This window comes from Silurus aristotelis (assembly GCF_946808225.1).
Source record: "Silurus aristotelis genome assembly, chromosome: 2".
NCBI classification, from domain to species: Eukaryota; Metazoa; Chordata; class Actinopteri; order Siluriformes; family Siluridae; genus Silurus; species Silurus aristotelis.
This window is the reverse complement of record NC_139575.1, coordinates 20,877,893-20,903,084: the sequence shown is the minus strand read 5'-3', so window position 1 is coordinate 20,903,084 and position 25,192 is coordinate 20,877,893. Positions and strand designations below refer to the sequence as shown.

The 25,192-nt window shown below is 36.4% G+C and overlaps 1 protein-coding gene across 2 annotated transcripts in view; it reads left to right on the top strand.

The window, feature by feature from the left end:
* Positions 1–25,192, top strand: part of tafa3a (TAFA chemokine like family member 3a) — a 73,072-nt gene that overhangs the window by 32,671 nt on the left and 15,209 nt on the right. For both annotated transcript variants that reach the window (XM_083528675.1, XM_083528676.1), the window contains exon 2: positions 11,829–11,941. In XM_083528675.1, coding sequence (XP_083384801.1) covers positions 11,830–11,941 — 112 coding nt within the window. In that variant the 5' untranslated portion in view covers position 11,829. The remainder of the gene's footprint in view (positions 1–11,828; positions 11,942–25,192) is intronic.

Genomic DNA, 25,192 nt, shown 5'->3' with positions numbered 1-25,192 from the left:
GATAAGCATCTCTGGTCTTACCTCAGTAAGATCTTTCAGTATGATAGAGGAAGCAAATACACATATAGAATGAAAAGTACTCTATGCTGTATGAACAAAAGTTTGTGGACAACCGAAGATAAGATTTTATGTACTTTTTAAACATCTCGAACCACATTTGCTGCATCACATTGCTTATTTGCTAAAAACCTCCACTCTTCTGGGAAGATGTCCACTAGAATTTGGAGTGTGGTTGTGGTCATTTTTGCTCATTCAGACACAAAAGCAGTACTGATGTAGGGTGAGGAGACCTGGGGTGCAGTAGTCAGTGTTTTAATCATTTTTTTTATATGATTAATACTGTGGATCTGAGGTCAGCCATCGGATTTGGATCTCCTAGGTAATTAAAGTGAAATTTGAATGCTATCACATTCAGAGACATCCGCTAAAAATGTGTTTAAGTGGAATGTGGGAAAAGTCAGGTGTACCAATATTTTAGTCCACATAGTGTCTTCATGGCCTTCCTAGAAGGATTGTACATGTTAAGATATGCTTTGCATATTTAAGAGCATTAACTGGATATTTAAAACTGGCCTATTTTTCTTTGCTAATGTTAGTTATAACTAGCTTTGATTCCACTATGTAATTGTGTAGGTAGCAAGTAGGTAGGTAGCAAGTCACATTCTCATTGGTTATTTGCAGGATATTTACCTGGATATTTTAGATCTGATGAATTGATCGGACAATGTACTTATAGTTAGTTACCAATACACTACATACAGAGATAGAATGATATTTTTACATATTTCACATATTCACACACATTTTTTACAAATAATTTGGTTTGTTTATTTTTTAATTAACTTCGTTTTAATACTTTACTATTAAAGTAAAGGTAGATTAAAAAAAAAATTGTTCTGCTATAGATTCTTTTACTTTCAAGTTAAACTCAGTAAGACTTTGCTTCATTACATTTACCTTCTTCTGAGTAATGTTTTTTCTTATAATTTAAACTATTTAGTTTTTTAGAAATATAATATATATATATATATATATATATATATATATATATATATATATATATATATATATATATATATATATATATATATATAAAATACATATAAAATGGAAATCTCACTATATACTTTACAAAGTGGTATTAAAATGTTTTGAGACTAATGGTTCTAACTGGTTCTATTCTGACCCCGTGTGTTACCACATCTGTGATTTAATCATGGACAGCAAGTTAGAACAAGGAGCATGTTTGATGCCATGCTGTAATAAGATATTTGAGGTGTCTAACCCTAACCCTCACCCTAACCCTACCCTAACCTTCAACGAGCTCAACCCACTGAAAATGTTGAAACCAGCTCAAGATGAAGATCCAGCTTACAGGTCATCGTTTTTGACATGATTTCAGAGATCCAGCTGAAAAGACTTCCAGGACATACTCCAGAAGTGGCATGAACGCTGTATTGCCATGCAAGGGGACTATTTTGAAGGCGATAGTGTGTATACATATATAAAGTACTTTCTTGTTAACAGAACTAGTTTCAAAACTTTTTGATACAACCTCATACTATATATTTTATACTACTGTATATATTTTAGTTACTTCCAGTCCACTAATTTGATTGGTAGCGTAATGTTTCAAGAAGGAATATTCACTTTGTGAATCGCGCTGTTTGCTTGTAATCACCAAGCGAACTTCCACCTCGTCGTTTAAAACCAGTTCTCCAGTACAACAATAAAACTTATCTGGAATAGAAGACTTGATATATATAAATGCTTGTCAGATGAAGAAAAAGGGGCTACCAATTTTCCTGGAACACCTTTAACAGGAATGCACAAATAAGTGTGAGCAGGGTAGGCAGCATCCTAGCATACTATAAAGAGAGTGTTATTTTATTCGGCACGTAATTCTGCAAAAGAATATTTGACCATATTGTGTCTAAAATGTCCCTTACTCAAAATTAATTTCTTGTTTGAAGAACTGTTATATAAAAGCAATATTTCACTCTTAGTCATGTGGTTACTCCTAATATCAGCATTTCTTGCCCTGTGGGTTCGTGCCTACAGCTAAATCACAGCCGTTCCTGTATTCACTATAACCTTAGCTTTACTTGTGAAATATTGCTTAACAATACTGGTATACAATATAAAGTATAACTGTTACCTCAACCAGAACAATTGGAAGGAAAATGGAAAAAAAAGAAAGAAATAAAAGGTATAGAAACATATTTGAACTGTCTTTCTGTTCAATTATTTACTTTTTTCAGGCCCAAGAAAAAAATGTCATCTTGTAAAAATAATACATCACAACAAATAACAGTGTTCCACTAGGAAACAGATTGTGTCATTTGTTTTGGATTGCCACAGATGTTATCAGTCTGTAAAACGGTTTTGGACAGAATAGTTGATCGTGCGGTAGAGCTTTGCCTGATCAGAGCTTTAGATCAATCTAGACTTGATTTAGCCAATCCATTTATATTGATTCCTCTAAGTTACACATTTTAGCGTGAGCCGTTCAACATTACGAGAGGGCGTATTTCTAAAAAGAACAAAAAAACAGCTGCATACATTTTTGGGATAGGCCAGGCACTGCAAAGCAAAAGTAAGGCTTGAAGATCCACTTAGGGTGGCTTTGATTATATTAAAGCATCCTGAGCACTCTCATCCTTTCAATTTAAGTCAGACTTTCTGCTCGTTCCTCAGTGTATTCATCTAATCGAGTGAAATCTCAGGGCCCAGAATGGCTTTACAGATGAGCTATTGTGCTGCTGAGAATAAAAGAAATGGTGCTGTATTGAACACCAATCATACATTTTTTAAGAACAAATGATGGGTAGTATTTTTTATAGAGCATGTGCTGTGTACCGAAGACCTTTCAAACGACTTGCCATTTCTTTTTTATTTTTTTTGAGAGTGCACAGAAAATTGAGCTAAATTCCAAGTAGAGTTTAGAAGTGCGCTGATTTATGTCTGGATCAGTGTCTTCACTTTTATCCCATACTTGTATCATTGTTTAAACATGGTTTCTGATTATATTGTGTTGTAGACAAGTAAACTCAAATTAAAATTTTTTTTTACAGACATTTTATTAGTCCGGACAAACTGCACTCTTTTAACTGTGGTTATGTTGGAACCCAAACCACTGCTCAAGCTTTGTCCCTCTAGAAAAACACTGATAGAAAATATTGAGTCTGCATAATATACACACCTGGAGAGAACGAAGGGAGGCATGAAGCTGTGTGCGTGTGTGAGTCTGTGTGCACTGTGTGTAGGTGGTGTGTGATGAGTTCGGATGAGATGTGCTCTGACAGGTTCGGCTGTGTAATTTGGGTTCATGCTGATGAGTTGGCAAAACCAGAGTCTGTTTCGAGTTACTTCCAGCTTCTTACAGACACACGAACCGATAACTCTGGATGTGTTGCTGCAAAGGGTTCCTAAGGTTCATCTCAAAGTTTAATCTGCATTTAGAGAAAATGAAATCCACTTCCAACTGTCTTTAGAAAAAGATAATGAATTAAACCAGCAATTTTCTTATTGATGTTAGACAGTATTTTTTTTATTGCAGACCTTGTCTAGATTCCCTGCAGTTTCCTCGTTTCTATCGCAGGTAAACCTACTAAAAGTAATCTTTAAGCGCAATGATTTAAAGCTTTCTGCTTTGCATATTGTGCCACTGGCAACCAAATGCAATCTTGCAGAATTCAAATGAGCACTCAGTGAAGCTGTCACTTGAGTTATTTTTGTAACAGTTATTCTCTCATTGCAAATGCTGAACGTAACATATGTCTGCCACCAAAGAAAGCAAGTGCAAATGTGGCTTTATGAGTCCAGATACTGAGCACAAATAAAACATTTACTGCTTTACGGACACTAGACAAGGAACTGGTGAAAAGTCCTCAAGTGGTCAAAAAACATAGCACTCAAAATTCATTTACTGTGATATTAGATGGTGTTGGACAAAATGGACAAATGTTTTCTTTAAAGTGTTTGACCCTGTCAGTGTCACAAAGACAGGTCTTTTGTTAGTCTGACAGGCTGACCATATGCTGCATTATTGATTTCTTGAAAGCCCTGGAGTTCTTATGTTCTGTTCAGGATGACGTTATGGAGTGACAGATTTGTGTAGCTCCATGTAAGTTGGATATAAAAGTCCGATTGCTTAATTTTTGAAAGCATGAGCCCAAAGACAAAATTTCTTTGTATTTAAAAATGCCAAGCCTGTCGTGCATAAATGCTATGAAGTCTGTGTATAAAAGAGCTAGCTGAAAAAAAAAATCTCTTTTCTTCTACTCCAAGCTTTTGCTTGTCAATGTCAATCAACACTCATGCTGTGGACTTTAAGGTCTACCTCAGGCATGCATGTGTTTGAATGGCTTCTGTTCTTCTTCTGTCACACCATTTATCCATCCTCCTTCACCCCACTGTCTATACATCCATCTCTTGCACTTTTTTGCCTTTCATTTTTATAATTTTTTTTTCTTTATTCTTCTTTTCCACCCTCAAGCTTTATTCTCTACTTTATGGAACAGATGTCTGGATCTGAATTTGCACTGGCACACTTGTATGTCCGGTTTCTCCGAGAGACTGAGGGAGGCAACTCTTCATACACCTTTTTTCTTCTACTTCACCCACTCAAACACATACACAGAAATCAAACGGATCAAGCGCCAGACAGCCTCTGTAAGGCTACATCATTGAGACTGAAAGCACCAGAGAGCTGTATCCATTCTCAAGGGCAGTGAAAGAGAAAGAGAGAAAGAGAAAGCGAGAGTGAGGGTGAAAGTGAAAAGGGAAGAGAGAGGTTTGATGAGAGGAACAGAAATAAATATGTCAGACATCTTGCCATCTGTACTAGGGGCACTCCAATGGGACTAATTAGGCGGCTGAGGCAGGTTGAGGAGCTCGTTTGAAAATGGTGCACTCTTCCGGGGAAACCGGGAGGTGCAAAAGGAGTCTCCACTCAACACTGACTCACTCCAACATGTTTAGGCGGATTGACTCCCCTTTTGCTCCAAACGCCTGTTGTCGGCTGTGAAGCCTCTCGGTTTGGTATTTTTGTCGAAGGCAGATAGATCCGATATGCTTTTTATTCCTGCTGGTTTAAGTTAATCCCTCATACTGAAACACAAACAGATTCAGCACAAGTTTATATCTGTCTTTCTTGAAGTCTAGAGACATAAAATAGAGTGTGCAAAAAGGACATAATCTTAATTTATTTTTGTAAGTATTAAAACAGTTCATTCTTGTCTCACCATAATTTGAGCTGATTTCACATCAGAAATTCAGCCAAAGTACAGAATGAATTAATTACCATTTAGGCACATTTCAGCTAGAGTTGTGAGATGCCTACTGAAACATCTAAATGTCCCGAATGCCCAAACTCCTCTTGTTATTTTCTATTATTCGGTGCCAGGTTGCTTGAGGCGATTTTATATGAGTGAAAAGAAAGTACTGGAATGCAGTTTCAGGCAATTTCGATAAAAATCAACATTATTAGCCACAACACGGGGTGTACTTGAAATGTCTCTATTGACCCCTTTTTGTATACAGCATTGCCTTTCATAAGCTGGTCCACTCACTGCAGCAATTTAGACGAGTGAAAGCACAGTAGAGCTGCATGGCTTGGCCTCAGGGATATGTCAAATGCTACATAAAGCGCAGCTTAACAAGGAAACACTAAAACATCATGACTGCCCTTAAACAAAAATATGGCAATAATGATGCTGTGAGTTATTCCTTGGACTGCCTGAAAATGGCATTCAAGTTTACTTACAACACCGTTAATTAATAGATGCAAGTTGTTTGAATACTGGCTGGACTACGATATGTCTTCTGGTAGATTCACTGACTGTTGAATTGGGAAAAAAGGAAGGGATATAACAAAGAATACATATTTACATGATTGTATATCACTTCCCAGCTTTTATGCATTTTGCATAGGATTTCTGCATTTTAACATCAGAATGTAAAATTATGCCTAAAGACCAGTCTTTTTTTATTTCAGAAAAAAAATTAAAGAAAGTGATCAGGCGAGCCAGTAGACTTGAATGGTTAACACGATTGACAGTTGAGTATGTGACTTCATTGCTTAGTATTAATGCATTGTAAGTTTGACTTACCATTAAAAAATGTATAGGACATATAAGCTATGTATGTTTATTTGGAGATGCCACTAAAGAGACAGCTCTGATATTAGACAACTCTGTCATTTCTGGGCCAAAAGAAGGAAGAGGCTGGCTGCAAATGACAGATTAAATACATTGACAATGACTTGTCAACTCTAACATTATTTTTTTTTGCTTTTGACTGCCCTATACAGGTGAGCCTCAGTTTATACAAATTAACAGTGTAACCATTCATGGTTTTTCCTAGTGACATTAGACAGGTTTTGTGGAAGAATTTTATCGTGTTAAATGTATTGTGTTATACTTAACACTTAACTTACACTTACATTTAAGCATTTGGCTTCTCCCCCAATTTGGCCACCTATCATTTCCCACCCACCATTATAAGACATTTACCAAAAAGGAAACATGAGACATGAGCCAAGCACTAAAAGCAGGAGGGTTTTTAGCTCAGGGTGACGGAATAGATAGCGTTATAATGTTATACTTGGAGTTTTTCTCTCAGACAGCAGAGGGCACTACAAATTTACAAGCTGGTCCTTTAATGTTATTGCTATTAAAGAGCTTAAATAAAATAGCAGATTTCTCCTTTAAAACTAAAATTAAAGCACTGTTTTATGCAAAATCAGGAAAATGTTGTGGACAATTAATAACTGACGACCACCGGTTATCAAATGAAAATTAAAAATATTTCAGCGGACCAAAACTAGTCTTTTCTAACTGTTTATTATATGCTTATTTTGAATTAAATCAAATTATATCGAATTTTATTGTGTCACACTCAGAGGAAAAATTATATCTGCCTTTTCCTAAATATATCTTCTTCTTCTTTTTCTTTCGGTTGTTCTCATTAGGGTTTGCCACAGCGGATCATCCGTCTTCATACCCCACTGTCCTCTACATCTGCCTCTTTCAAACCAACTACCTGCATGTCTTCCCTCACCACATCCATAAACCTCCTTCTTAGTCTTCCTCTTTTCCTCCTTCCTGGTGGCTCCATCCTCAGTATTTTCCTACCGATATACCAAGCGTGCCTCTTCTGCACATGTCCAAACCATCTCAATCTCACCACCCTCACCTAGTCTCCAAAACGTCCTACATGCGCTGTCTCTCTAATAAATTAGTTTCTAATCCTGTCCATCCTCCTCACTCCCAATAAAAACTTCAACATCTTCAGATCTGCTACCTCCAGCTCCACCTCCTGTCTTTTACTCAATGCCACTGTCTTTAAACCATACAACATTGCAGGTCTCACCACAGTCCTATAAACTTTCCCATTCACTCTTACAGATACTCTTCTATCACAAATCACTCCTGCCACTCTTCTCCACCCACTCCACCCTGCCTGCACTCTTTTCTTCACTTCTCTAACATACTCTCTATTACTGACCCCAGGTACCTGAACTCCTCCACCTTCTCCACTTCTTCTTCCTGCAACCGCACCACTCCAATGCCCTCCCACTTATTCACACACATGTACTCAGTCTTACTCCTACTGACTTTCATAATATATAAATATATTATATACATTTACAGATGCCTGTGATTGGCTAATATCATTGCAGAATACAGAAGACATTCCATGGGTAGACCCTGCCATTCCCTGTAGAGAGTATGACCCATTTTGCTACAGGAAAGAGTTGTGCTATTAAACTTGCATTTAAACTTGCATCTCCTAACTGTACGGTAAATGCTTTTCTGATGTGCCACTTGAGAGCCTTGGCCATGATTGTGTCAGTAAGGTTTTAGGTTTTTATGCAATGATAGTAACCTTTAAATAAGCATTGACAAGCGTGTGGCAGATATTTTATTGCATCATTGTTTTATTAGGACATATAATCTTTTCTCTCTTCCTGTATCACATTATGGTCTTTAAGAAAAAATGTGTGTTTCTCAATTCATTATATTACTTGCACTGTGGGCAGTGGTGGCTCAACTGTAAAGGCTTTTGGTTACTGATTGGAAGGATGGTGTTGAAACCCTAGCACTGCCTAACTGTTGGGCCCTTAAGCAAGGCCCTTGCACTTCTTTGCTCCAGTTATGCTGTATCATTGCCGTCTCTGCCTCCAATTTCCTGACAAGCTGGGATGTGCAAATAACAATCTTCATTGTGCTTTAATGTACATGAACAAATAAAGGCTCTTTCTTTAAACCCAGAGTTAGTTTTCAATCATTGCAGTCTTACTTTGAAAGGAACTTTATGAATTAATTCAGTTTTCCATAATTATTGAGTATTCCAAGGTTTTGTCAGGTGCTGGAAGTAACACAAATGTAATAAGATGAGAATCAAATGATATTGTAAATTGAGTAATAAAATGAAAAGTGATTTACTTTAATCCAGAGACCATTTGATTAAAGCAGGCTGAACTAAATTGAACACTCTATCACACAACGCTCTGTTTATTGATTTTTTTTTTAGACTTGCTATTCGTCTCATGAATTTATAATTATATTTCAGACGCAAAACTTAATATCATTTGATTCACATTAATCCACAGATGGAAAAATCAATTAGATGATGTCATATAGTAGATTATATTACTGGAAAATAAATACTAGAATACTAGAAAACTGAGGTCATGACATAAAGTGTATTGGCCATATTGCTGTAAATACATGTAAATTTTAGAAATCTTATATAGGATCAAAATCAAATGGATGTATTGGTAAGAATAAAGTTTGTTAATCAAAAAATAGTGAATACACTATTTGGTTGAAAGATTATGATCCTTAAAATATATTGACTCTGATGTGAGAGGAAACAATCTCTAATTTGTGCGACATTTTGTGGGCATATGCAGAAAGGGAAAAAGATGGAAAAAGATGAAGAGCAAAATGGTAGTCCTGACCTGGTTTCAATTCTGGCTATTATAGACATCATCATCATCATCATCATCATCATCATCATCATCATCATCATCATCATTATTATGACCACCATCATCATATTACACCTCTATCCTCACTGACCTTCAAAATTCTTTACATTTGAGAGCTTGAAAGATTAGAGCTGCATTGGTGAAACACATAATGGCTGCAGTCTAGCAAAGGCAGCCTTTAGACACTACATGAACACAGCTTCAAGCCTGTTCCACACCTGAGGTGGTTGGATCATATTAGTTTAGAATTAAAAAGATTTCCAATTGTGATGAATGAGAATCTGTTTTATTGTATGCGACTCGCATGAAGGCTGGTAAAACTAGAGAGCAGAATTTATTGTCCTTACACTGACATTATATTACAGAAAGGTTTGCTTTATCGAATGCTGTTCTTTTATGAACTGCAACACTGAGAAAGAGAGCAGAGTGCAGAGAACAAATTCCATAAACAAATAATTGCATTCTGTTCAGTTTTTGTTGAAAGTGGGAAGAGGATTCTGTGTTATACCATGAGAAGCAGGTGAAAAAAAGTGTATACATACTGCTTTAGAGTTTTTATGAGTAAGAATTTGGTTGAGGATGAACGTTTTACTAATAGAGACTAACGGTGGAAGGTCTACTTTGAGGTTTATTGAAACGTTTATTGAAACGATTGCAGAAGTACATGTGAATGTCCACCAAATATTATTGAATATTCCAGCAAAATGGAGGCTATAAAAGTGAATATCAATTACTAAATATTTATTATATTTTAAATTCAATATATTTTATGTTAAAAATGTTTCCTTTGTAATTACACAAGTCTAGTGAGATGACTCTTTCTGATTTAAAATAATAATTATAATAATAGTAATAATAATAATAATAATAATACTTCAAAATAGTGAATTACACTGTTAGAAAACTAAATATAAGTTACATTTGCTGAAAGAAAACTATAAAAACCTAAATTTTTCTATCTCGAATTACATTTTTTAAAGAGAATCAGTTATTTGTTTAGTAGAAAATAATTCTAAAACAATTCAGCAATCAATGCATTTTACTATTGCCAGCTTGCTCAAATTTTTCTAAGATTGTGGAACTTTTTTTTTTAAACTGAAGTTGTATCATTTTCTTTCATTGGGGTGAAGAGACTCATTCATTCATTCATACATTTTCTCCCGCTTATCCGTAATTCGGGTCGCGGGGGCAGCAGTCTAAGCAGGCATACCCCGCCTTTGACTGCTGCCCAATCCTCACAGCACCGTCCCTTACGGTCCCTCCTGCAGGTGGTGAGCCCACGGGAAGAATTTCCAAAATATATTAATCTGAAAAGTAAGAGTTTGGAAATTTGCCATCTACAGTAGCAATGGTATATGTATTAAAGCAGTTTGTTCATGTGTTGTGCTGCATCTTTCTGTACTATTGTTCTGTTTTCTGTAAGTATACACGATTAATGAGAACTCCAAGCTGTGCTCTGCACAACACTTTATGCTATTGATTCACTTGTTCTTCTCTATTTACCTTAAATTTTAAATGTAAAAAATATTCATCACTCATTAAACGCATGAATAAATTAAATGAATTCAATATATATTGCTTCCTCCTAAATGAAAAAAAAAATAAAAGAAATTTTTTTTTTCCATGTTTAGTGAGTATAAAATGATAATTCTATCATGCTTCAATCTATTTTCCACTTTTAGAGTAATATCGGACTCTTTCACTCGCTCAATCCTGTTGGTCTTGTTTTCTTTGTATGTCTCCTGATTGGCTCCAACTCCTTCTGGTTACAGTGTAGCCAGACTTCTTTCATCTGAGGTGTGATGTATTGTGATGTGTGATTTGATATATCTGAGCTGCCGTATGACGTATGCATACAAATTTCCCACCAATTCTGACTCGACAGCCCTGACACAGCGCTGACTTTGAATCATTGTCAGGATGCAATGCAGCATTTCTTCTTCCCTGACTCAACAATCATAAACATTTTATTTGTTCATTTAAAAAATATAAAAAAATAGGTCCCATGAACCGTAGGTTTACTACCAGCTAAAATATTCCATATAAGAAAAAAAAAATCCTCGCTGCAGAAATCTCTTAATATACTCAACACCCTTTATTGTCCTGTCTTGCAAACAAACAGCTACCGCGAGGCCGGGCTCTTATTAAAAGAACAACATAGCTGGTTCAGTGGATCAGGGAGTTCTTAATCACAACCTTTTATTGCTTTAATTATTTAGACACCAAACCCTCCATAGACAAGAGCCAGTGAAAACTTCAGAGCCCGCCTTACCGCTAAGCATATGCAGAAAACCTTTACAGGTCTCTGCCAAGAGAGGAAGCAGCGAGCTCTGGAGCATAAAACTTATCTAGGCACTAATTTGATAAGATACGCTAACAAATTGCCTGAAAAGATGGCTGTGATTTTCTGATTATATTTTCCCCTTATGGCTTGGAACACAGTTTTGGCCAGGTGGTGAGATGAGCCTCTGATTGTTTCTGTGTGTGTTGAGTCTCTCTGCTCCTGTCACAAAGATGAAATTGCTGTCCAATGGTGTCTGATATCGTATCAAGACCAGTGTGTTTGCCAGCTGAAAAGAGTCCATCAAAACAGGAAGGGATTGTGTCACTGACTAAAACAGCGAAGAATGGCTCACTGGGAGGGTGATATTTGAGAACATACAATAAATGATTGATGGAATCCTGACAACACTGAACCAAATAATATGCTGTATTTTTTAGCATTATCCATGCATACATATTTATGTATTTGACGAATAATTTGCAATAAACCATCTGTGTGTTTTTCTGCAACAGATTTAACTATGTTTCTATATGTTTGTGTGTGTAGGATGCAGGAGAGGGAGCTGCAGTGTGTGGGTTGGAGAGTGCTACTGCTTGGTGTCTGCCTGCTGTCTTTGTGGGGGCAGTTGAGCCTGGCCTCCTCACACCGCAGCCACATTGGTGAGTCACACAATACTGATCATTCTCAATAACAGAAACACCACTTATTATCTCCAAGCTAAGTGATGAACCCCTGAGCTGAAGCTGAAGTGATACTGCTTCTGGACCTAGTCATCATGTACTTGGAATGTCTTTTTACTTTTACAAGCTTACTCATTTAACCCCAACTTAACCTCTGTTTGCTATCAGACCTATAAAGAATGAACAAAAGTGTTCACATTCTAGCATGCTGAGTCAGCTACAGAGGGATACAATGCTGCCAAATGCTAGCTAAAGTCACATCAGTAAACATTAGACAAACACTATAAATGTGAAGAAAGGTCATTTAAACTTAGGTACTAAATTTTGAATGACAATGACTCCAACCTCATAATCAGTCAAATTTAGAAATGAGTATCTGCCAAAGGTTTCTTACCAAAGTAAAGGTAATTTGTTTCTGTACCTAAGTAGCTTTTGCGCATATCTGTGATTTTTTTTCAAGTATTTCCGTTTCGGGAGACTTTAACTTTAACTTCACTACATGTCAAAGTCTAATTTCTTTCTTTTCACTCAACTACAAATAATAGTAGTAATATTTTACTTATCTCTACTTTTACTCAAGTACATGGTTTGTGTACTTGGCCACCACTGGTTTATTATAACATTAAAAAAAAAAGTTTTTTAATAATTGTCTTGAATTTGGCATATTTCAAGGTTATTATATGAGGAGAAATAATCTCCTTAATAAAAGGATTCCAAAAACAGTTTGAGGGCTAATTTACAAAACGATGTGCTGCTCTCTGTGGTCCTGTGAAGACTGAAGAAATTGACATATTGAACCTAACTGTAGACGTTTTGTCTGCTGGAAGATCTGGTCCCAGGGAGAGAATAAGGAGAGGAGGGTAAAGAGGGAGACCCTGGGCAAAAGTTGGATGCTATGACTTCACAATAATGAGCTCCATTCTTGAAGGGCAAAGTGTGGCAGTGCAGAACCCTGGAGTGGGAAAAATATGAGGAATTCAACCAAGGGCAACAAAGACTCAGTGACAGCTTAACAATATACACAAATCCTTCATTGATTGGCTACATGAATTTTTGTGAGGACATGTTTTGTGATCACATGCCAGGAGCCTTTACAAAGAGCCATTGGGGACAATGTGAAGAGGCAGCAGCAATTAATCTTGCCTACCCGAGCCAAAGGGCAGCTCTAAATAAAATCACACAGCATTTCAGGAGCCGTGACAAAGATAGCAACAAGTTTAAGGCACCCCATCTTTCTCCCAGCACTGCTCTATGTGTGGTGTTGGCAATAAAGTCAGTGATTGATTATGGCCAGGGCGCCCAATCACTCAGCCCTCAGTGGGCAGAAAGAGCTGCTTTCCAAGCTGCCAAAGCTCCAGTGCTCCTGGCTAACATTGAGCTAATCACATATTTAGTCCCAGTAGTGTTTTGAGGTCAGGCCAAGGTGTGGCAGTAAGCAGTAAACAGACCTCTTTAGCCTCACTGCCTAAGAGATTTTGGGACCTGCTGCCACTTGGGCACTTCATACACTCCCTGCAAACTTAAGAGATCACAGATCAACCTATGAACACAGCAACAGTGCCAGAACTTGTTATCCAGCCATGACAGCAACAAGGAGCTATAGAGGGATGTTTAATTAAGAAGCAGTTGGCCATTAATCCATGGCCATAGGGGTAAAATGAGAGTGACACAAAGTTTCATACATGAATACATACATACATGCATACATACGTACATACATAAATACATACATACATATCTATTGGACAGTTTAATAGGCACACCTACACCCCTGCTCATTTATGCAGGCACAGATCAAGTGCTTCAGGTAATGTTCAAATCAACCATCAGAATGGTTCACACACAACAGCCTCTGAAGTAACAAAAAATAAAAAACATCCAGTCAGCGGCAATTCTGATGGCAGAAAAGCCTTGTTGATGGGATAGATTAGAGGAGAATGACCAGACTAGTTCAAGCTGACCGTCAGGCTACAGCGGTGATTGAAAAAAAAGCATCTTAGAATGCAAACACATCAAACCTGTAAACCATCAAAAAGAATAGGACTATTGCAGGCATTACAATCAATTTAACTGCTCTTTTATGCATGTATATTTTGGTAAAACTATTACTAAAGTATTACTATAATGGTGCAAATATAAGCCCTGTTATTTTTCAGTTAGTATATATTTATTTGTGATTGCATTAATTACATTTGCATTACATTGCTACTGGAGTGTACGGCATGCCTTAGTTGCTATAATTTGTATCCTCTAGAAGAAATGCACAGTTAAAGAAAAGAAAAAGGAAAAGAAAGAATACACCATGAAGAAACCTCAGCATTTGAGCCTTGCTATTCCTTGAAATATCGAGCTCTATGTGCTTCTGCAGTAGCTGGTGCATGACATGTGGAGAACAGGTGGATAAGAAAATGGTGGACAGAGAAAATTGCAGAAATGACTGCCATTTTCTATTTTATTTTTTCACTTTGGTGTCCTTACTTTTACTGCATCTTACGCACCAAGTGGTGGAGAATAAAACTGAATGTGTAAAAACGTAGTTTGAAAATTGTAAAATGTTATAATCTCTGACCGAGTCTGATTGAAGTAATATGTGTCATTGACACAGAATATATGGCGTATTAAATTAAAAAAAATGACGTGTGAAAGATACAATGTACAATCAGGTTTAACACTGTAATTTCTAATAGCCCAAAAAACAGTGTTATTCATTGGAGGAAGATGAACATATAGCCTGTTCAATTCTTCACTTTTCAAGTAATAATCAAAATAACTGCGAAATGTGAGAGGTACTTTAAATATAGTTTGCAGCAGCAGCTGCAGTGCAGTAATTATCAGTTCTTTATTTCGAGTATCAGCCTTCCTCGTTCTCGTTTTTAATCACAGTGCTATCTCTGCACACAGCTCTTGTCTGGCTAACTCATGACCTGCATGCAGTCTAATCACTCATCTGACCTACGGCTTTTCCTCATTAGTAACCTCTCATTATCACCTATTGAGAAGTGTGGCTGGATGGCCTGTAACTCAAAGCAGCATGGTATTTTCAGTTTTGGGTGAGAATTAATGGGGAACTGAATGATTTTACTGATGAAATCTTCAGGCATAAAAAAGGTTTTGGCCGCTACTGAGAAGAGCATACCAATGTGCCTTTAGCAAACATTTACAGTGCATTATGAGGGCTCAAATAAATGTGGTCAAGGGCACAATGCTTATGCTAAACCAATTCTTTATATTGTATTTTCTTATAATGGTATTATTGTACTGAAAGAGTATTCAAAGTAATAACATTAGATGCCTTTATATGAAAAAGCTATTGAAGGTGGCATGTAAAATGGCTATTAATTTAGCATTCGCGGACCATGTTTAATATTTAAAACAAGCTATAATTGTACCTAGGTTGGATTAACAGAGGGACATTAATTCTCTCCTGGAGAGTACCTTACAGTGTTTGATTAATAATTCTGGCTTAGTATATATAAATATATTTGTTGTGGCTGTTAATGCAATGCTATATAATATATTGCCTAAACATTTCTAGCCATAAAAGAATACTAAAGGCTTAGTGCTGTGTCCTTCCTTCTCTCCTTTTTTTCCTTTCTGGTTTAATGTGATGGTGAGATGCTCCTAGCTAGTCGTTTGAGCTTTAGTGAAACAGAATGTTCTTGAAGTAGAGTGAAATAGAATGCACTAAAATGAGGTCCACTAAAATGAGGTCTATCAATCGTCTGCATAGTCAATTTATTACATTTGGTTGCTGTGTTCCTCAGTCTGATTCACTGCAGGAATTAACTGCTTAACACGGTATCCTGAACACGCCTTGAAAAAAGAGCCAAGCATGGTCGAGCCATCTTGGCTGAGTTTTCAGCTACACAAACGGGGCATGAAATAGAACAGTATTGAAACTGCTCATCTGCTGTCCACATTCCCCAAAATAGAGTGTTGCTGCCCAACATGGAGGAACTGTTTTTGAAACGCATACCATATCCGGTAGCCCAAAATGACAGATGGCGAAATTGCTGTGGAATAATTTAGGAAAAAGGAAATGGTCCATGCTTGAAAGCAGTACAGTGCTAACTGTGAGTGTGAAGTGATTAAAACAATTAGAGAGGCAGCAGTATGTTAATGACTCTTGAACTGGGCTTAGTTAATGTCATTTAAGCGTTTAAAATTCACATTTGAATTTAGAATACTTTACCTTTTACAAAAGGTCCTTTCTCAGTGATCAGTGCAACACTGAAAATTACAGTCAGAAAAAAAGGAAGTACCTCCCCTTCAGTTCTGTTTTTGTATATATTTATCAAGGTCTAATTAACAACTGTGTGGTCCTCAGTAAAATTTTTTAAAGTGATAATAACAACAAAAAAACAAAATCGATTTCATTATGCTTTAATCTTTCCAACCAAAGTAAACAACTATTTAGAGAAAAATAAGTACACCCTATAATTCATTAACATGTAAAACTACATTTGGCACCTTTAAAGTATTTTTATTTTTTTTTATGTTGGAGCTCATCAGTCTCCCCATTGCTTTGGAGAAATGTCTGCCTTATTCACGTCTTTGCTTAGTTAATTGGCTTTTAAGAGCATTTGTTTATGCATTTAGCGTTCTTGAAATCTCACCACAGCATCTCAGTGAGAGTGAGCTATTTGACTTAGCCGTTTCAACACCTTGATTGCGTTCTTCTTTATCCAGATTTTCTGGTGTACTTGGTAGCATTGTAAATGACCCAATTTCAGCCCAGCTAAATCTCCTTGAATGATGGCCTTAAATTTGTTTAAAAAATATTTGGGTATAAGTTGTTTAACCTTGTTTTAATGACCGCTTGTTTTGTGGCTGCAAAACGAGTTAATGCTTCACAGTGGGTACAAGGTGATTGAGGTGATACATGGTGCAGTGTTTGGTTTTAGCCAAACATGTTGCTGTGCTTGATGGCCAAATGTATCCACCTTGTTTTCAACAGTTTGAAGTATAATGTTGAACAACCATTTTTGTTTGTGGTTTGTTCAGATGCAATTGTTTTAATCTTAAGATGTCATACACTTTTTGGAGAGGAGGGACTTTTTTTTGAGCCGCTCTTCCATGAAAACCACATTTGTTGTCTTTAAAAATAAAAAAATAAAAAGGATTGTGCTTATAGTCCCTTGTAGGTCACGTGATATATATTCATACATACAGTGCAACCTTGATACTCACGGGAGTTACGTTCTATGACCCTTTATGAGTAACAAAACTAAAAAAAAAAGTTTTGACTCTCTCCTTTTGATGGTTTCTTTTTCAAGGGGAACTGTACATGTACTGTACTGTACTGTAAACTCAACAAAAATTTTTAATTACTTGTCATACATGTTTTATTTAATACTTTAAATAAATACAATAATAAATAGTTTTTCCAACATTTTTATGTAATTTATTAATACAATTTTAGTGTTCTTTTGAGCCACTTGCGTCTTCTCGCAGATTTTTCGCGAGTTACTCTTAGCCCGGTTCCAAATGAAAAGTCGTGAACTATTGAGGTTACACTGTATATATACAGTTTATCTTTGAGCATTAAACAGTTTGACTATCAGTTAAATTTGATACAACACCATATGACATTGTCTAAAAGACTCTTTAAACAGTTCTTACTGCTGATAAGTAAATTCAAGATTTTCATAGATAGATAAACAGCAACATTTGCTTCTCTAACATCATGTCTGGTGCAAACTTATACCTGAAAGCTCCAGAAAAGTAAAATGCTAAATATTCTGCTTTTACAGACGTGGACATGCTTCTAGATGATGCGTTTTATTTTTAACACTTGGCCACTAAGTACATGCTTAATGATTCTGGAAGTAGAAACACTGTACTTTTGAATATTTACTACTATTACTATTTATTATTATTATTATTATTATTATTATTTTTATTATTATTATTATTATTATTATTATTATTTAAAAAAATATATATTTTGTATTCAAATCTGTTGTATTGATTTCTTTGAAAAAGGTTATTTGTATGGGGGAAATTTCTTTGTAGAAACTGTTGATAAACATCTTGATAAATTAAACTTGAATGCATATATAAAAACCTAGAATTTAATAAAATACTAATTTGTAGGAATCATTTCTTCCACTAATTTTCTGGGGGTTTGTTAAATGGCAAGGCATGACTTTTATTTTTATTACTTATCAGCTAATATTTAATCCTGAGCTTGACTTATTGCCTGTGTGGATGTTCAGTTTCCTCCCATGACCAAAAAACATTGTAGTGTGTGAAATGACTATGCTAAACTGCCTCATCAAGGGCATATTTCTACTTTTTGGTATAATTTTCACATAGGCTTCAGATTCACCATGACCCTGAGCAGGATAAAGTGGTAAATGAAGAATGAGAGCTCTATTGCGGGGGCTACTCAAATGTTACCATTAATAAATAAAATATATCAGGGCACAGGTGCCATCAGAAATTTTTTAACAGCTTGGCTTAATTAAGTTCCTGATTGTTAAACCTCGATCAGAATCCTGTGGTGCTTTTTTCTTTTTAACCTTTTGACTCCTCGACTCATCGCCCAGTGCACCATTTCCTATAAGATCATATGACCTGATTATCACACCACCCACATTTGAGTTGAGATGTCACTGGCATGTGAAGCATAAGACAGCATGAGAAACTGATGGATGTTGTTATTTTACCTACTTAGTATGCCTGATGACATCTCAGCTGTCAGTCATGCTCAGAAGGCTTGGAGTACTGAGTGTGTATGTGTGTGTATGAGAGATGTAAAACACTACTGACACTTCGAGGGTGGGAACGCATGCTATTTAGAGCAAACATGATTGCCATCTCAACTCAGGCAGCGTGCATATGTGTGAGGGGTGGTAGCGTGCAATCGGAGTGAAGCACTAGCTTTACTACATAATTGTGAACATTTACCTAAACAGATGTTTATTAACTGACAGCTGAAATAAATAAAGAATAAGTGCTAGAAGCCATGCAAGAAACATTTACATGTATTACTGTGTTGTACTTGATGACACATTTCTATCTGTTCTTCAGAAGCATCATCAAGAATGGCTAGAATAAGCTCTGATCTACTTGCCCTACTGTTGGATATAATTTTGACACTATTGATCATGCTAATTTAATAGACAAACTTGATAGAATGGCCAATTTAGAAAGATAGGACTTTGCCTAATTATGATCATACTTGACTAAATTACTGTTTAAGGGTCAGTGAAGATTATTCAGAGCTAATAAGAGTGCGAAATGGTGCACTGTAATTTAACCCCTGTTGCCGACTTGATATAGAGCCACTAAGACATGTAATTTAAAACCACAGTATTGGCTTTTAGTAACAGCAGTTAGGTCAGATTTAGCAATAAAACACAGCAGATACAGAAAAGACACAGAGCTTGGATGAACAGAAATATTTATCTCTTGAAGTAATGATGTTGGATACAATGTCAAAATACCTCAATACTGTTTGTAGAAATCAGCACAGAAAAATCTTTTAGGACCTTTGTGTTGCCCATGATGCCTCTGATCTATCATTTGACTTTCATCATGTCTATTTTACTATAAATCTTTAAAGTTACTTATTATTAGTAGAAATAACATACATATCTGGCCTTAGTTTCATCAATAAAACACTGGTCAGGAAATTACCAAAAAATAAAAAAGCAACTTAATATGTGATATATTTTTCCTTTGATTTCTGTAAAATGCTTTTTAAAACCTTTGTCAGATTTGTTCATTTGTTTAATTCCAATTTCCTGGCCAAAGATTTGTTGTGAAGGGCCATTAAAAGCTTCAGATTTTTGCAATTATTTATATTTATTCCATTATCAGCAGGTAGTTGTCAGGCGAGAACGGAGGCAGAAGCCGAAGTGAAAGCAAAACAGTGTTTAATAACACAAACAGGCAGTGCCAACACAAATGCCTGCGTGAGCAGGGATAATCCAGAAAACCAGAGTCCGAGTCGAACGGCACGTAGCGGGGTTGCGCAGCCGCGAACACACCGGCACACACGCGGACGGGCATGAACATGCAATAACGGACCGCGAGTGTGTGAGAGTGAGCGGTTTATATGGAAGCCGGGAGTGATTGCGTGATGCGCTTTAGCTGTGCATGATTTGCGCTGCGAGCTTGGGAGCACGCAGCGGCAATGACAGTCTCTGACGGAGGTGTGGCAGATGGATTCCTGACACCAGTGTATACTAACCCTAAATGATGTTGATAACACAGTACACACTTTAATGATTTACTGTATAGTTTGGACCAATGTAACATGCTAGTAACTACTCTGTGTTTTTACAGAAGCTAGTTCTTGATGATCTACTGAAGCAGTCTGGCATACTTCAGACACTTCACTCATCTGTAGACAGTAGTCAGACTGTAGGCTAGAGGCAGGCTGCAGACCACTCAAACTCAATTAACTGAAGCTTATTTTATTATGTTGCCCCTAAACCTTGGAATTCATTTTAGAACACATAAGGAACACAATGTCTATAATACAGATTAGAAATGTATGCATTTAATCAGGTTTTATCAAATAATTCCAATTCATCAACAAATAGCTATCATTTATCAGTTATTATCTCCAATATTATTGTTAGTTTTAATAGAATTACACTTAATTTAATAAGCGTGTTTTTTTTCCTATTAATATTTTCTTTTAATCCTTTACTTGTGTTCTCACACAATTGCTAGTGAAGAATCTAGATGCCATGCTAGATTAAATAAGGCTTTTCGAGATCAGATCAGTGTTATTTGAGGTAAGCCTGAAGTTATTATCTTCAGCTTCACATCCTTTTATCAATTGCAAGGCATGTTAGCTGGGCAGTGATCAAATACAGTTGTTTTCTCCATTAGTTTCAGGGTTGCTGCTTTTTTTTTTTTTTTTCCTGGAAGTTAAATGTAATAACATTCAGAGACAATTGGCATAACATTTGGAGATGGTAGTGTGATTCTTCAAGGAAGGACCATTGATCAGAAGTAACCTCTAACAGTGCATTGTTGCAACGAATGGTGCAGGAGTTTGCTGGTATTTTGAAGTATTTCAGCTTTTGTTGTTTCACTTCTGCTTTTCATTTTAATCTCTGCTAATTTAATTTTAACTCCCAGCATGCCCAGCTTCAACCTCAAAAGTGTCAAAGCAACAAGAAGCTGACAGCATGTGTCATGCCTGCCATAGAAATGCTGCCTTCAAACGTGTTTCTCTATCATTTATTCATGCTAGCTTCTTTTGTGTGCCCTTTTGTTGTGTTAATTTCTTTTTTTTTGCGTAGTTTGGAACTCAGACTTGATTGTAAGCACTGACTGGACTTCACATTAGCTGCCCAACCATAGTCTGTTGAGTTGGTGGAGCCTTAACCCTTATACGTAACTCACTGGCAAAGGATTCCACTTCAAGGCTTCATTCCTTAGTGGGATAGAAGACAAGGACAGAGCCCAATAAATTGTATTTCATGTAACATCTTTTCATCTGAATTTTTTTATTTTTTATTTTTGAACCAGGCTTAGTGACTGCTCTTCATCCTCTTCCTCATCCCCTTTGGTCTAATTGTGTAACTGGAGCTGCAAAAAGCCCGGCTGTTTGATCTCCCTTTTCCATGTACCACAGATGGCCAACTCCTTCATTGCTTCATAACAATTTCATAAGTGACTTGCTGTAAATTGTCACGCCAATGCCTGTGGTAATTGGGTTGCCACTCTGCTCCTCTCACTCGCACACTTTGCTAGGAAAAAAAAGTAGGAGAAAAAAGAAAAGAGCTTTTTCTTGTTTGCTGCCATCACACTGAGTAATAAGTTTTAGGAGAGATCTAGGGAAAGCGAGTTTAATCACAGATATTTTGATGTGCTTGAGCATCACTGTCCATGCCTTCCATAACCATTTCATATTTTTTATCACTAATGGACTTTGAAATGAATGAGAAGCTAATTTGTTACAGCTTACAACAATTCAGCTTGTCATAAGTTAACCAACCAACCAACCAACCAACCAACCAACCAACTAACTAACTAACTGGTTTAACTGCAACTGCCAGCTATGTAAGCAAAGTAAGGCAATCATAATAAGCAGTGCCAAACAAATGCCACTGCACAGCTGTGCCATTTGTTTAAAAAACACAACATGCACTGTGATTGTCTGATATAGTCAGCAAAGTGTCTATGAATACTTCATGATGTTACTTTACTTGCTGAAGACAAAATCAATACAATCCATCCTCCTTTATTGAGCCTTGCATATGAGGAGAACGCATAGTGCTGCAGAGAACGTTTATCTAGTACATATACTGCTAAGCAAAAAAAGAAATCTTAATAGCAAAATCTAATCAACTAGTCATTGATAAGAGAATTTACAAGAATGAAACAAAAAGATAAAGTAACTTAAATAGAATAGCTTTTTTCATTTGGTTTCTTTAAAGTCTTTTGGGTAAAGTTGCAAAGAGCTTTTTGCAAGAAAGAAAAACAAGTCAAATTTGTTCAGTTCAATTGGTGGCATCACACAGTTCATGAAAAGTTGAAAAACATTAAAGCCAGATGTGTTGAATTTTAAATCCAACATTTGAACCTTTTTAATTTTGTGTACAAGAAGACGATTTTCCTGTTTCTAGCTTTTTCCCCCAAACACATTTTACAAAAAAAAAAACTCATTATTCAGGAAATTAGCAAGAATTAAACAAATGCATTTCTGAGAGCCCCCATTTGTTTGTGATTTCACCACAGTGAATTCACAAACAAATGGGGGCTCTCAGAAATGCATTTGTTAAATTCTTGCTAATTTCCTGAATAATGAGTTGTTTTTTTGTTAAATCTATAAAAGCAATGGTGGGCGGTCAGGGCTAGCAAGGCCTACTCTGCTGGCCTAAACACTATCAGAATCACTGACCTACATTTATAACCTAAATTCTAATATTTGTTTCATGAAGTTGTATTCATTTATTCGCAAACAGTTTATTCTCTTCATTTTGTAGCGTTTCTCTTGGCTGCACTGCTTCCAGTACGTGTATGTGGTTGTTAGATTTTTTGTCCAATCAGATTTTAGCCTCTTTGTGCTGCCATGTCAATCTCATCTTCCCAGGGCTTTTAAAATCTGTATTGCTGGAATTTTAACCATAGTCTCCTTAAGAAATAGCTATGCTTCTTTAACCAATCAGATTTCAAATTCGCCTCACAGGGACAGCTACCTGGCCCAGAATAGCGTCAGCTTTTTTTCGTCCTCTGATGGTTGGTCGGAGGGAAACTGTTACAACCAAGTTTGACTAGCAAAACACGTCTTTAGTGCTCTGCACACATTGATACATCTGAGTTAGACTTTTTTTATGCCTATGGCGGAAGAGAAATTGATTTGGTCCCAGACATACTTAAAAATCTATTTTAAAGAAAAGCTAGACATTGTGAGAAGAGGTCAGCCAACCCTGAAGCTAGCTAGCGTGTCTCAGCCCAGGAAATGGGTTTGTTTGGCACTTTCAGAACAGTGAATACGAGCGGTACCACTGGCTTACAGCTTCTGAGGAGTGGTGCAAATTATAAGTATTCACCTCTGGTGGGTAGGTTGTATTTTATTTACATTTTTATGTTTTTGTCATGTTGTTAGACAAATATTGATTCTGAACTGCTCCAGATGATGTAGGTGGCACAGTTGAATTGGTAGTGTAGATGTTTGGAGTTGTCTTAACAGGGTTTCATGCTTTAGTAAAATGGTATTCACCTTTCATATGTGAAATTCCTCTCTCCCTGTAATGCCATGAATTGTTATATTGCGTTTTTGTAGTATTGATGGTTTCTATAAGTGTGATGTGATAGTGGTGGTATTAAGAGGTGGATTAAGTCAGGTAACTTCCCACTGAAGGCCCAGGTACCAAATGCACGGCCCGCCACTGATTAAAAGCTTAATATTATTAATTATTAATTATTAATAATTTTAACATTAAGGGTTTGGGACATTGTTATTTATTTATTTCTAAGGAGTATTGGTAAACCAGTTTAGATTATCTTGCCACAATAATTGCTATTTTGTGAATGCTGTGTGTCATTCTGAGCATTTATGTGTTCTTTCTAATACGATGCTGGGCAAACAATACACTCTTCACAGCACTTTTGGAAACACAAAGTCTTTGGTCCTTCTTCTGCTGCAGTCAAAGGCAAAAAGGGGCTGTGTTATGATAATTTGATATGAGCACAGGAGGTGGTTTTAGATTTTCTGTTCCGATGTTTCCACTATTTGTACAGTATGTGCACTGTTTAGGCATAAGCAACCACTCAACATTTCAAAAGGTCTACTCTTACCTGCCTGACAGGCCACAAAAGGAGCATGAAAAGGAAAGAAAAGCCTGTATGATCTGTATGATCAGTCAGTCGAATGCAATATATTCTCAGTTTTATGTGTAAGTAGCCTTTACCCTTGTAATGTCACATAACTCAGTGTTAGATGCTTTACATCAAATCACATTCATGGGAATCTGTGTGGAGAGACAGGGTTGGCGACGTCTGCTGAAAAATGTCAGAACTATTTTATGATACTGATGAATATCTGTATGCTTGGAATTGTCAGACAAAATATATATCTTGGGTGGTTATAAAAATACCCACACAACATTTATATGCACCGCACAGGAATCTTGCAAGTTTTGAGGTTATATTGCCACTGTTGTTTACTTAAGTATTTCTGCAGCATTTAATTTGCTTTATTTTAGGGAAATTATTTTGAATGTTTTCTTTTCTGTTACATATATTCACTTAACACTTTATTAGCACCTGTACACCTACTCATTCATACAATTATCTAATCAGCTAATTGTGGTTTAAAGTCACAATTTATCCAATTTACAATGAGATCAGTGCCCCTCAGTGGATTTTCCAGTCACTGGATTTGAATCCAATTAAACGCTTTTGGGATGTGGTAGAACTGAAAATCTGCAGGAATTACGTGATGCTATCATGTTAACATGGATCAGAATCTCAAAAGAATCTATGTCATGAAAATGTGTTGGTGTTTTGACAGCAAATACCCAGTATTAGTATAGTGTTCCAAATACACTATAGATAACTGTAATGCAGCCTATTTGTAAATACTTATAAACTGGGGAAAACATATACAGTAGCTGTTGATGCTGGAAGTACACCTTTATTGCAAAAAAAGAAGTGTATATCTATTTTGAGGCCGCACAGTCTGTTTCCCACACCATCTGTCCACACACAAGTCTGAATGAGAACGCTACTCCATTTTCACCACATTCTGATATTCCG